Here is a 13,252-nt window from a genome sequence, read left to right on the forward strand (position 1 = left end):
TGTTACGGAAGACTTCATTTAGGCCCAAGGGCTGTTAGTAATACTGCATGAGGTTCCTACCTTCCAGTTTGCTGTGTGGAAGGCAGTAGTTTTACCCATTACTTTGTACCAACCTCTGAAATCTCATTTCTGCCTGTATTGTCTATGGACGGCATCATTCGTCATTCATTCTTAGCTTGGCCAGCCAAGCAGCTCGAGCTCTGCCATGACACAGAGTCCATTGGCAGTTTCTAGTAATTTCTTTCTGAGGCACAAATGGCATTCTAGCCTACAAAGTACCTTCTGGGAACTCTGCCTCATAATTGGTGAAGGCTAGTAAAATGTGCCTACACTCATAGGATCCTCAGCTTTGAATCATATTTATGCCCTCACTATAATGGTGTGTGATCTGAAGCACTGTTTACACAGATGGCATTAAAACAGCCACCCCTTCGCCAGAATTAAATAAAGCTTTACCCTCTTCAGGAAGAAGTCTGCCTCACAGTTCTCTAGGAATTGATCTAAGAATACGACTACAAGTGAACCGTTATGAGCTGAAGGAGGATTGTAGGGCCTTGTACGTCCCTTAGGGTCCATGAGTGCTATTTAATTTGTTTTTCTTATTGGAAATGGAGTACAACTTAAGTAAAGTAAAACAAATAATGATAAATTATTTTTCCAGATTATTCTTACATTTAGATCTTGAGTTGGCTCAGCGTTTCAATACTGTTCTTCACATACCCTTGTCGAACTGTACTCTGCATTATCCAAATCACCAAATCAATATTTTAAAAGCAAATAAATAAACAATTAACGATATTTGCTAGAAGACTAAAGACACCTTTGAGTGCCCTATGTAAACTGCAGTTACAGAATTTGTATAGAAATCATTGGCTAATCTCTGATTCCATTTTTGGACATGTTTAAAATGTTTTACATTTCAGAGTTATAAACTGTAATTGTATAACTTCATCAGGGCTGTAATTTTGTTAGTTTACTGTGCTAGTTTGCTTGTTACCAGGCTAATTCAGCTGGCAACAACAAATTAAAAAGGCAATGAATTCAATGTAAATCCAAGCTAATGCTAACAGCGTTGCTAACTGTGAAGGAGTGTAGAGCAAGTGTTCTAAATAATACATGAGTGAGTGTGTATCCATATTTACACAGCTTAAAACACCAATTTAAATCACAGTTCACTGTCATTAGAAGGTAGCATTGATCATGAGGATGCACCCCTGGTGAGTAGAACTGACAGTCTTGTCCAAACAACTTTAATCATGTTACAGATATAGGTAAATGTAGTTTTTATGAAACCAAACCAAAGTCTTTTGTGTGTAGAGCAGTGATATTACCCAGTATGCTACGCTATCCACCACCTTTAGTTCACATAGTTGCTGTGACCTAGGTCCAAACATACCAGAACCAGGTCATTAAGAGCTGTTCTGAGTTGGTTTTGAGATTGGTTTCAGAACAATGAATCATATAATTCCCCTAAACATTTTTAAGTTTCTAGGTTTTCAAATTACATTAGCTTTTCCTGTTTCAAACAGACTGACTTTAATTTGTTCATGCCAAATGTGGAGGTTGTGACTAGTCTTTAAAGAAGCAGTAGGTAAGATTTTGTGTTTTTGCTCTTGGGCTCCCCCTACAGTAGCAGTGTATAATTCACTTTTATAGCGTTGTCCTGAAATCAGGGGAGCGAAGGATGGAAGGGGTGGTTTCCTGTTCTCCTCCAAAATTTACATAGTGCAGTCCTGTAGTGCTGAGCCCAGAAAAGCAAAGACTGAGGTACTGTTCTCCCAATTATGCATCAGTGAAACATCTCAATCATTTTTAAGGTCATTTTATGAATGTAATTTTAAGGTAAAAATAATTCCTAGTGTTCCTTTATATGATGTTTGCTCTATTTCTCTGCAGCTTAAGCAGTGAAATTATTTTTTGTTTCAATAGCTTCATGTAGGTGTATGTGTTTTAAAGAGCAATTTTTAATTAAACCAAAGAGGATAAAGCAGTTACAGAAAATTAATGAATGTGTAGTATTGATTTTTTTTTTCTAAAATTAAAGTTGGTTGAGGGCAGTTAAAAACAGTACAGAAGAGGATTTTTTTTAATCTTAAGCTTTCATCAGCTTGATTTTTTTTTTCTTTTAACTTGAGCTTTACGCTGCATGGATTGAATTTCATGATTGTGAAGAACCTTACTAATCTCTTTTAAAGGAACAGTTTCATCACAGTGTTATTACTGTGGTGATCCACACCTGTTAAGTCAATTGTAGCTTCAAACCGATATCATCTACTGGTGTGGGCCAAGAGTCTAGTGACAGAAATGAAATGCTTGCCATAGCACACATTGGAGATGTCTGAGATTACTTCCATCTTAAGTCAACACTTTCTGACAGACATGGCTGTTATTGGATATTGACCAGCTGATATGGTCAAAACGTGTCAGGTCATTAAATGTCATGTTTCTGTTCAGGATTTAATTTACATCCAGCTTTTAGATATAGAACGTATGTTTGATTATTTGCATGACTTAAAAGACAAATTCCAATTATGATAGTGTTTAAGGTGTTTCTAAAAACTCAGGTTTACCCTGGCCTACCTGAAGTGTTTTGTCTGTGTATGTCTGAAATAGGTCAGGCAGGTTTGCTTTCACCTGTTTATATTTAGCCTTCACTGCTGTTTATTTTTGTCATGGCTTTACTGACCTATGCTGGTGATATGTGTTGTAACTGTATGGCCAAAAACTGTGGACAACAGCTCATCTACCACCACCATTTCTTCCAATCCTGAGAATGTTAATAAATAGTTTGTAGTAGTAAAAAAATATATCCATATATCGGGAAAATATATATTAGCCGCCAATATCTTGTGCATAACTAGTTTGTAGTCCTTTTGCTGCAGTATCATCTTGTACTCTACTACAGTTTTTAGGTTATATTTTGTAGATATGATACAGAGCAGATATGATTTGGATGGTGGATCAATCTCAGTTCTACAGTGAGTCTGACATGGTGGTAATGTGTTAGTGTTGCGTTGGTACGAGTGGATCAGGCACAGCAGTGCTGCTTGGGTTTTTAAAGCCCTCAGTGTCACTGCTAGACTGAGACAGTCCACCAACCAAAAAATATCCAGTCAACAGCGTCCTGTGTCCACTGATGAAGGACTAGAAGACGATCAACAAAAACTATGCAGCAACAGATGAGTTACTGTCTCTGACTTTACATCTTACAAGGTGGACCAATGTGGTAGGTGTGTCTAACTGAGGGCACACAGTATTTAAAAAAAATTCCAGCAGCACTACATTGTCTGTTACACTCATACCAGCGCAAATCATACCTGCTCTGTGGTGGTCTTGTGGGGACCCTGACCGTTGAGGAGTAGGGTGAAATGTGGATAAGAAAATATACAGAAACACAGGTGGACTACAGTCAGCATTTGTAGAATTACAACATGCTCCTGTATGGTCAGTGGAGCTGATAATGTGGATAATGAATGTAGAAACAAGGTAAGTGTTCCTAATCCAGTGATCACTCAGTTTATAAGGGAACAGTAAAACCAGAGTTTACTTTTTCATTAAGAGTACATTTCTTTGAGAACTGCACTGAATGAAGCAGCATGTTGATGATTCGTATTGGTTTTTTAAGCTTGAGTTTCTTGGTTGTGTCCAAGTTGACTCCAGCACAGTTGCTGAATGATGAATGTGTGTTTTTTTCCATTGGGATTGATGGATGCCAGTGGTACAGGCTGAAGTGAAAGTGAATGAGAGAGTGGACAGCAGTGAGTCAGTAGAGCAGTCAGATGGCTAGCTTTGGTCGACAGCATGCTGGATGATGTAATGAATGCACTGAACATGTATAGACCACCTAATGTTTTTTGCTAAATGTCAATGATGGGGTGACTCATGCTGCCACACTGCAACGGCAGAGTGTGATGGCTGTCAAATAAATGATTTCTTTTTTTTTTAGTGTTGGCTGAGCCTGTTGTAATGTGGTGGAGAAAATTGGACCTTATGCACCATCTTTTCACTGCATGCTTGTGATATACAAACCCTTATTTGTGTTAATGGCTCATATCAGAGAAGACTTCATTTCCTTCGGAATGTGTACCATTAACTTCTCTGTCCATACGGAAATAGACGTATTAATACTGACACCTATAAAAACATATATTCCACAAAGAAGACAAATTCATTGTTTTATTTTAACCTTTTTGTGTAAGAAAAAAAATCTGTTATTTGTTTTCCTTGATTAATACACTGCTCAGTCATTCTGAAGACATGACTGTGACTCACTGGTGGAGGATAATGGATTAAAACACTATAATGAATGTTCCATGTGTCCCGAGTTCTTGTGACGTGTGACCTGTAAATTCCCAGATGGCTGATTCTAAGAACTGACTATTGATTACACTGTTCTCTCCCCCTCTGTTAATCGGTGCGTTTCATATTAAAGCTCTTAGTACTTTTAGTTTGGCAAATTTGATGGCTAATTTGTGTTTTGCAAGGGTTATAACATTGAAGAGCAAAATGGTAGATAACCACAATATCATTGGATTGTTTTTCAATAAAATACATTTCTCCAATTAATTTTCTTTATGTTATGGAACAAAATTTTGGAAATTTTGACCTGTCTCAGAAATTCTAAAGTAAACCTATTTTAAACATGGCCACCCACTGTGGAAGACTCTATGGAGCCTAAACTGGTTCTGAGGTCTTGTTTGAGGACCATGGGTCATGTTATTAAAAAGGCTTTAGATTTTCATATTTTTAATGAAGTAAATGGCATCAAGAGTCCAGGAGAAAGGGTTGACAGACCTTACACTGGGTACGTGGAACATAGAGGAACATTTTATATTTATATTTACACATACCATATGCATATAAAGAATTACAATTACAACATTTCACATCAGTATTTTTATTATAAAGCTTTATTCTTAGGATAAAATCAACCTTAGTCAAACCATCCACCCAACACAATGAACAGCAGGTTTATTATCATCCACGCCATTCTCTTTCTAATTCTTTCTTCTTTCTAGAGCGCATAGTATTTTTGGTTAGTAAATACCAGCCCTTATGGAGTGTTTTGGTGGCAAATAATTTTCATGTGGATACACAAATTATCTTAAGGCTGTGAGTTTTTCCATTCCATTGAAGCCAAAGTAAAGCTTGGCTTAGCTTCATACCGATCATAATGAAGTGTTCTGAACAAACTGAATGTGTTCCTAGTTTTGTGGATTGGTGTCTGGTGTCTGGCCCAGTTCTGGGGGGCTACAGTATAGGTGTTGAACTGGGTTCACTTCTCATGCTCCAGTTCTCTGCGCCACTAACTGTTTCTGTGCTCTGTTTGATGCAGTGTGTTTTCATCGCCAATTTTGCATTCCTTTGCATCTGCCAGTTATAAACAAGCAATTATTTTTCCTGATGTTTAACTTGGCTTGGTGAATGGGGTCAAAGTCCTGCATGTTGTTGATCACACAAAATAATGCTATGTTGATTTAAAAATTGCAGTCATAATTGTTTTTAAAGCTAAATATGGGAATTGAAATGGATAAACCAAACTTAAGATACCATAATGTGTAATATGTCATTGTAATATGAGTGGCTTCCAAAGTGGCAGAAATATATTTTACCTGTCTAAAGAAACGTGTGTTTGGAATGTTGATTATTACATTGCTGTATTTAGGATTGAGGGGGCAAAAGTATTATTTAGAAATATTATTCAGTAAAAATCTGTAAAGGTCTAGTCAATATATCAAATATTACTCATTATGAGGTTGTAAGAATTTAATACATTTATTACACCACTTCCTACAAAGTTGTATCTTATCTGGAGAAATTTTCACAGATAATGATGCATTAAGTCAAAATAAATAAATAAATTAAATAAAATAGATTCTTAGAAGAAATAAAATATGACTTTGAATATATTAGTGATATTCATAAAATTAATTCATGGTGAGGTAGGGCTGGGCAATAATTTAATATCAATATATAACACAATATAAAATGTTTAAAAAATGATGAGATTATTTATTTATTTATTTTTACACATTTTCAGTATTTCAGTATATTTTATTTACAGCATCTGTCACTCCAGCTCCATAGTGAGGAGTATTAAATATATTAACTACATTTAAGATTTCACATGCTAAGATTTTTTTTTTTTTTTTAATTGTATTCCTTTTATTTTTTATTTTTAAAACAGATATGCATTATTTTAAAAACATTTAATTAGCAGTGAATGTGGTAAACAGGACTAAGGTGTCATACTTGTTCATTTTCACTATTGCTTGACATTTGCAGCTGTTGAAAAGGTATTTGATGTCTACAGATGTTCGTGATAACCTACAAAAAAATTACATTATAAATTTTTGCAATGAATCTACAGAGCTTATAATATCTTGCCTACTTATGAGATGAAGGAGCATCTGGAGGGTTATTGATTAATATCATTACTTCTCATTACAACTTTAACCTGTGGGTATTCATACATCTGGCTTGCATTTCGAAACCATTGAGCACGTTGTTTGGCAAGAAAGGGTGTATTTGCTTAACACACAACTTGATTATCACCTAGCATCTGAACAGGGTCTGTTCTCAAATCTGTTTGCAGGGCTATTCCAGAGTTCTGCTTGCTTTATCCCAAGAACAGTGAGATTATGGTACCAGCCTCTGACCACCTTTGTCCCTGCTGAACCTGACCTAAAGCTTTCAGAGAAATGGCTGTGTGCTCATTATTTACATCTCAAATCGCATAAAGGTGCTTGTGAAAATGAGTTTTGAATAGATCTGCTGACTCAGTGACTGGTGTAGTTCTATTACTGTACATTCTGTATTCTTTGTACCAAGGATGCAGCAGTGGGAATTATAAAGCAATGCTGATACCCTTTTTTCAGGTATCTACCTTCTGAAACATGAAATGTAGAAACTGTGTCTGAATAACATGATAATGAAGCACACGCTCATAGGAGAGGATGGATTTCACTTTTACACTCATCTTGATGAAACAGAACAAAATTACACACAAAGGTATTTACTTACTGCAGGTTGAAAGTGCGTAATTATTCTCTGGCAGCCTTTTACAGCTTTATGGCTCGTCCGTTTCTCATCTCAATAACATCAGCTCATGGGTTCACTCTGTGTCAAACTATAATGAGTGAAACATGTTTAGAATGTGTTACAGAAATTAAGGACAAGTGTAGTATTACGTTTGTTTATTAGAGAAAAATATAGGGAAGACTTTGCTGTTACCTGATATATATTTGCAGAATATACGTTCCCTTTATTGGTTACAAAACAGATCCTGTCTAACCCTTCCTCTTTGTGCATATTACAGTCCTTTTGTTTTTTATATTACAGTCCTTTTGTTTTTTACCTGTGTTAACGTCACACAGCTCAAATTCCGTCAAAATAAGGATCTGACAAGCAGTTGTCAAATAATGCCTAGCAGTAGCTCTCTCATTTAAACAGATCTATTTTTCAATCCTGGCCTTTAAGAATTGTGACTGGATCCACATTGGTTTAGATTATGAAGATTTGGAACAATTGTAGATAGTTACAAGTGCAGTAAAATGAAGGCGTTTAATTGGTTTAGTCATTATGGATGAGCAGCTTCACAAGACCTGTGTGTGTGTGTGTGTGTTTGAGCTTGCATTTGGAGATTGCCCCCCATTGTGGGGGTCTTGCACTTTTTGTAGGAAGCCATGTTACTTGGACAATCCATCAAGGCTGACTAGCGTGAAGCCAAAGTAATGAATATGCAAATGAACATTCAATTATCAAGGACACTGCAGTGTGTGATAACAGGGAAGAAGTTCAATCTTGTCTACGGCCTCACTTGTAGGTGTCATTTGAAGTGATTGTGTTCCAAATGTTGTTGTTGTTCTAACTAGTAACTTTTAAAAAGTGCCGTCACATTTAAAGAAAGTTTACATGTGTTATTTTTTTTATTACCAATTTTGGCCACACATTCCTCCCATAATTGAATCTTTTAACAGAGCCTAATGAATTTGTAGTGGCTTTATTTAGTTATGGAAACACAGCATTACTACTGTTGAGTTCGGAGGGTAGATTACATTTTGTTTATGCTGAAATATGTAATTATACATGTATATAATCATTTACTGTCTTTCATTCACACACACACATATATCGATCCCACTGTGATCTTGGGCGGCACGGTGGCGCAGCAGGTAGTGTCACAGTCACACAGCTCCAGGGGTGACTGTCTGTGAGGAGTTTTGTGTGTTCTCCCCGTGTCCGCATGGGTTTCCTCCGGGTGCTCCGGTTTCCTCCCACGGTCCAAAAACACACGTTGGTAGGTGGATTGGTGACTCAAAAGTGTCTGTAGGTGTGAACGTGTGTGTGTTGCCCTGTGAAGGACTGGTGCCCCCTCCAGGGTCTATTCCTGCCTGGCACCCAATGATTCCAAGTAGGCTCTGGACCCACTGCGACCCTGAACTGGATAATTGGTTAGAAATAATGAATGAATGAATGTGTTGGTCTTATATTGATACCTTTATTTTACATTTAAACAACCATTATTAAATACTGCAGTCTTAAGAAGGGACAGTGCAATTAATTGTGATTATTTGTTGTAAATTAAGCAATTAAGGGTGGCACGATGGTGCAGCAGGTATCGCAGTCGCACAGTTCCAGGGGTTCCTGGAGGTTGTGGGTTCGTGTCCCACTCAAGGTGACTGTCTGTGAGGAGTTTGCTGTGTTCTCCCCGTGTCCGCATGGGTTTCCTCTGGGTGCTCTGGTTTCCTCCCACGGTCCAAAAACACATGTTGGTAGTGAATATTGGCAGTGAGTGAACCTGTGAGTGTTTGTGTTGCCCCCTCCAGGGTGTTTTCTTGCCTTGCACTCAGTGATTCCAGGTCGGCTCCGGACCCACCACGACCCTGAAATGGATAAGTGGTTTCAGACAATAAATGAATGAACGAATGAAGGAAATTACAATAAAATGGTCAGTTTTTTTAAATCAATCGACCGCACTACTTTAAACACAAACCAGATGTGTGTGAATATTTAGAAAATGTATAAATGACTGGTTCTTGAAACAGACCTCTTATTTTAGAGACCTTTTATTTTATGAACCTTATGAGGATTCTCCTCACTTATGTCTCCTTTTGTTTAAATTACTGTAGTTCTTGTGGGAAGTTGTTCCAAAGATCCCTCCCAAGGTGGAACGCAGAGCTTTACAGAATCCATACTCTGCGTTAGGCTCTGCTGACGTAAGGGTCTTCCACCAGCGGAGGAGGGGCAGGATCAGACGGTGCATGTTTGTATATGAGAAGGGAGAAAGAGAGAAGGGGGGGGTGCAGTATGGGAGGGGAAAAGAACCATTGTCCAGCCTCCTGAGCTTTCCACAGGCAGCTTGCTGATGGTCTCATCTGACAGCTCAGGGTGGAAGTTGAAGGACCGCAAAAACCAGCCCCCCCCCCCCTCCTCGTCAGCCCCCTCCTCTCCACTCAGCACTGCTGTGAGTGGCTCGGATCCCTGATCCTCCGCAACAGAGCCTGCCTTTTGGCTCTTTGTCAGCGCACAAGGGTTGCAAGGCAGGCAGGCAAAGGGGGAAAAATATCATGTGCACAATAGAGCGAGCGAGTGCAGTGCAGCAGCCATGAAAGCCCAGCGAGAGAGGCTGAGGATTCCAGGGCTGACGTTGGAGTGAGTATTTTTGTATCTCTCCCTTTCTCTCTCTCTCCCTCTGTCTATATATATATATATATATATATATATTTATATTTATATGGCCGTCCCCTGTCTCTCCTTGTTCATCTGTAATGTTTCAGCTGATGACAGTGGCAGACATCTTCATTTATGCGCAGTGTCCCTGCTGTCACCAGTGCAGCGTTACCACAGTAGCAGTTTCTGCAGCATGTGTTAGGAGGTAAATACAGCCTGGCTAGTCAGTGGCTAGCATAGCACCAGCCAGGGATTACTGGATCATGATATTGATAGGAATCTTACACGGATCTGAGACCAGTTTCTTTATTTTCCTTCCTCCTTCTGTTTCGGAAACAATAAGACTAAACCTTGAGAAAGGACGCTGATCTTGGATCAGTGCAAAAAAGGCAGTAGCTAGGCAGCCTGGAGCTGAGGGGACTGCAGCAGCTGTGCAACCTGCCAGGCTGTGTTTGTTTAGATAAGGTGAGATACGGACAACGTGTCACTTCACAATTAACTTGAGACTTTTTAGTACAGATAATAGCATGGACTGTTTCAAATACCCTTTTCAAAACCACTGAACTGTTTGTTTGGTAGCCCACTATATTGCTATAGCGTCTCCAGCATAGCCTCCAATACAAAAACATCTCAGTATATATGCAGCATGTCCTCTGTCAATACCAAAGGACACTGTACTGTGTCTGATGAGATGCAGAGAGGTCAGATTTTGTGTTCAGAGGTCAAAGGAGACAAGTTTACGTCTGTGCTGTGCATGTTGCATCACAGCTGGTGTTGCTAAGGACATGATCTGCGCATAGCTCCGGACATGTCAGCATTTTCAGCTGACACGATTGGTTTAATGTGCTCATCAATACACACACACACACAGGCTCTAAAACACCATGCATCCATTGGAAAATTCAAGCAACGGCCTTTATCAATGCGCACATACGAAGGCACACACACACACACACACACACACACACACACACACACACACACACACCGTAGTGATGAGATTTTCGAGGGCATGTTGCAATGTTTGTTTTAAACAGTTGCTGTGTATTATGTTACATGTTGACTCAAGCTTTGATATTAATAGATTCAAACAATGACCTGAGTCTGGTTATATCCAGCACCTGAGTTCTGAACATATTGGAAACTGATAGTTGAGTATTGACAGACAAATAACCCCTGTATGATTTTAAATGTCCTATAATAGGACATAATCTAAAAACAATGCTGCATAATTTATTCTTTCCATACACCTTTAAAGGTGATGTTCGTGATTTTATTTAAGAAATAAAAGAGAACACTTTTTATTCCTCACCATTTGCACACTACCCAGCCTGTTTGGGTGTCTAATGTGATTACAAAGCCCTGGTGTCTGTAAATGGTTAATAAATAAATAAATAAAATGAATGAATGAATGAATGGTTTCGGTCCAATATGCTACAAACAATTCAATCTAGAATTGTTTAGACAGTGAACATTCTTCAATACATTGAAAATCATGAAAAAAGATGAGGATGTTGCTCTATTCCTGCTCCATAGGTAGGTAATATTAGCTTATTTTTGCTGTTTTGGATTACTTAAGTTGGAACTGACACCAAATTGGGAGACTGCCAACTGCATGAAAGTAAACACAAACATTCAACTCAAGTTACAAATGAGTTTCAGTGGTAATTTAAGACTGAATAAAATCTTACAGAACAGTTAAACTTCAGACATGTAAAAGCAAGTCGTTTTTCCCCCTTAAAACACACTGTTCTACATTAAAAGGTGCGGAGCTTCTGAACGTTAACAAACCAGAGAGAACAGCAGCACCTAAAATCATGAATAATGCCTTTAAATCCTTTGAACCAATCTGTTAGCATACCCAGTCATTTTTTGACATTTTCATTCAGTTCATTTTGCTGTAACAGAACTCCTGTTAACACAACACACTGCCAAATTCTAATGAAAATCTGGTTTAGCAGTGGCCCAAATTTCTGTGAATTCTTATCCTAGTATAGCATCATATTTATTTTAAAGAATGTAAAAACAATAAACACAATGACAAAGAAAAAAGTATTGTTGAGGAGAAAAATGACTTGTTTGTATGTGGCTGAAATAACTTTGTACGTTTTAATTTCCACAGAAAGTTCAGTTTTGTAGCACTTTCAGTCTGTGATTACATTTCTGCAGTCTTCAGAAACGAAAAAGCGAAAAAGAGAAAGAGTAAATATTACCAACCTGTGGAGCAGGAATAAAGCAATATCCTCATCTCTTTTCATGATTTTTAACATTTGGTGTGTCTGCCATTTCTTTGCCTTGAGCAGAGGGAGAGGAAGCCTAGCATGTCTGACTGAGCCACTTTTTTTTTCACTCCTTTGCTGACACTAGGATTTCGTAAAACACGTTAGACGGTTTCCAGCGTGCAAACATCTTCTGAATGTTATAAAAAGTATTTTTATTTTATTACAAAAGCGAATTTAAGGTGTAACACAGACAGGGAACTGTTTTATGTCTGGTTTCTGCTCTTTCTACTCAGTTTGGCCAAATATCCATAACTGCTTTTGATTCTTTCCATAAAAATACTTGCTGGCCTTTTCTTGGAGGAACTCATGTGCGAATCTGCTCTGTGGTAGCGTCTGCCAGTTTAGTGCGTCTTTGTATGTTCATATGTGTTGAGTAAATATATACTGCGGTATGTCACTGTCCTCAGCATCAAAGTCTTTGCATGACAGATGTTGTATGGGCCATGTGGTCATTCTTAAGGATCAGCATTTATGAAACTCAAATTTGACTTCCAGCCTCACTCCAAGAAGCTTGAGCCCAACTCCCACAAGCCCTTGCAGCCCATGTAGCCCACTGCATGCCTTCCATTTCTGGAGGTAAGATTTGTGCTGCTTCTTTAACATAGTCGTTTAGTGTTGATGTGTATTATTTTTTTATATATATTTTTTCCTTTTGCTTGTTTTTTTTTATTTTTTTATTATTATTTTTTTTTTCCCCCAGGAACCAAAAGGTCGAAAGAGGGTTTTCTCTCTCTCTCTCTCTCTCTCTCTCTCTCTCTCTCTCTTTTTTTTTTAATCTCTGCTGAAGATTAAGCCAGTGTCACAATTGTGGATTTTTTTGTGATCCAAAGGGCACAAAAGTCTTCCTTTTATTATCAGTTTTTTTTCATACTCCAAATCCAAAGCCTTTGTATGAGATTTGATAGAAAAGCAAAGTGTGCTTATATAATGTTTTTTGGTTCAGCCTCCCTCCCCCTTCGCCGTTTGCCGAGCTTCGCTTTCGCCCCTCTTTAAAGTGCAAAATAGGATTTGGTGGCTGAATGTCTGCAATATTCAAATGCGCACTGGAAATCAGGTCAATTCCAGTCTGAATGTCAACTGTTTGGAAGGAGGATTTTTAACGGTGAAAGAAAAATTGTGATTTTATTTGGGATGAACTGAGTCAAGATATTATTTCTAGCTTTTGGGGGGATGCTGAAAGCCAAATGTAATGTGGCTGCCTTAGATAAAGAAAAATGGAGAACTGTATTCTTGCAGATTTATCACTAGTTGTTTGGTGCAGATGCATCATTACAGTTTGTGAAGACTTGGTTTCAGGT

General features: G+C 38.1%; 1 protein-coding gene across 7 annotated transcripts in view; it reads left to right on the forward strand.

Annotated features, from left to right (window-relative positions):
• mast4 (microtubule associated serine/threonine kinase family member 4) overlaps positions 1-13,252 on the forward strand; it is a 140,616-nt gene that overhangs the window by 80,403 nt on the left and 46,961 nt on the right. For 6 of the 7 annotated variants that reach the window (XM_066657980.1, XM_066657989.1, XM_066657997.1 and 3 more), the window contains exon 5: positions 12,450-12,530. In XM_066657980.1, coding sequence (XP_066514077.1) covers positions 12,450-12,530 — 81 coding nt within the window. Of the gene's footprint in view, positions 1-9,546; positions 9,655-12,449; positions 12,531-13,252 lie in introns of those variants that run through there. The other variant, XM_066658027.1, reaches the window with a different exon arrangement.

The sequence above is a fragment of the Hoplias malabaricus genome, chromosome 2 (assembly GCF_029633855.1).
Source record: "Hoplias malabaricus isolate fHopMal1 chromosome 2, fHopMal1.hap1, whole genome shotgun sequence".
Taxonomy (NCBI): Eukaryota; Metazoa; Chordata; class Actinopteri; order Characiformes; family Erythrinidae; genus Hoplias; species Hoplias malabaricus.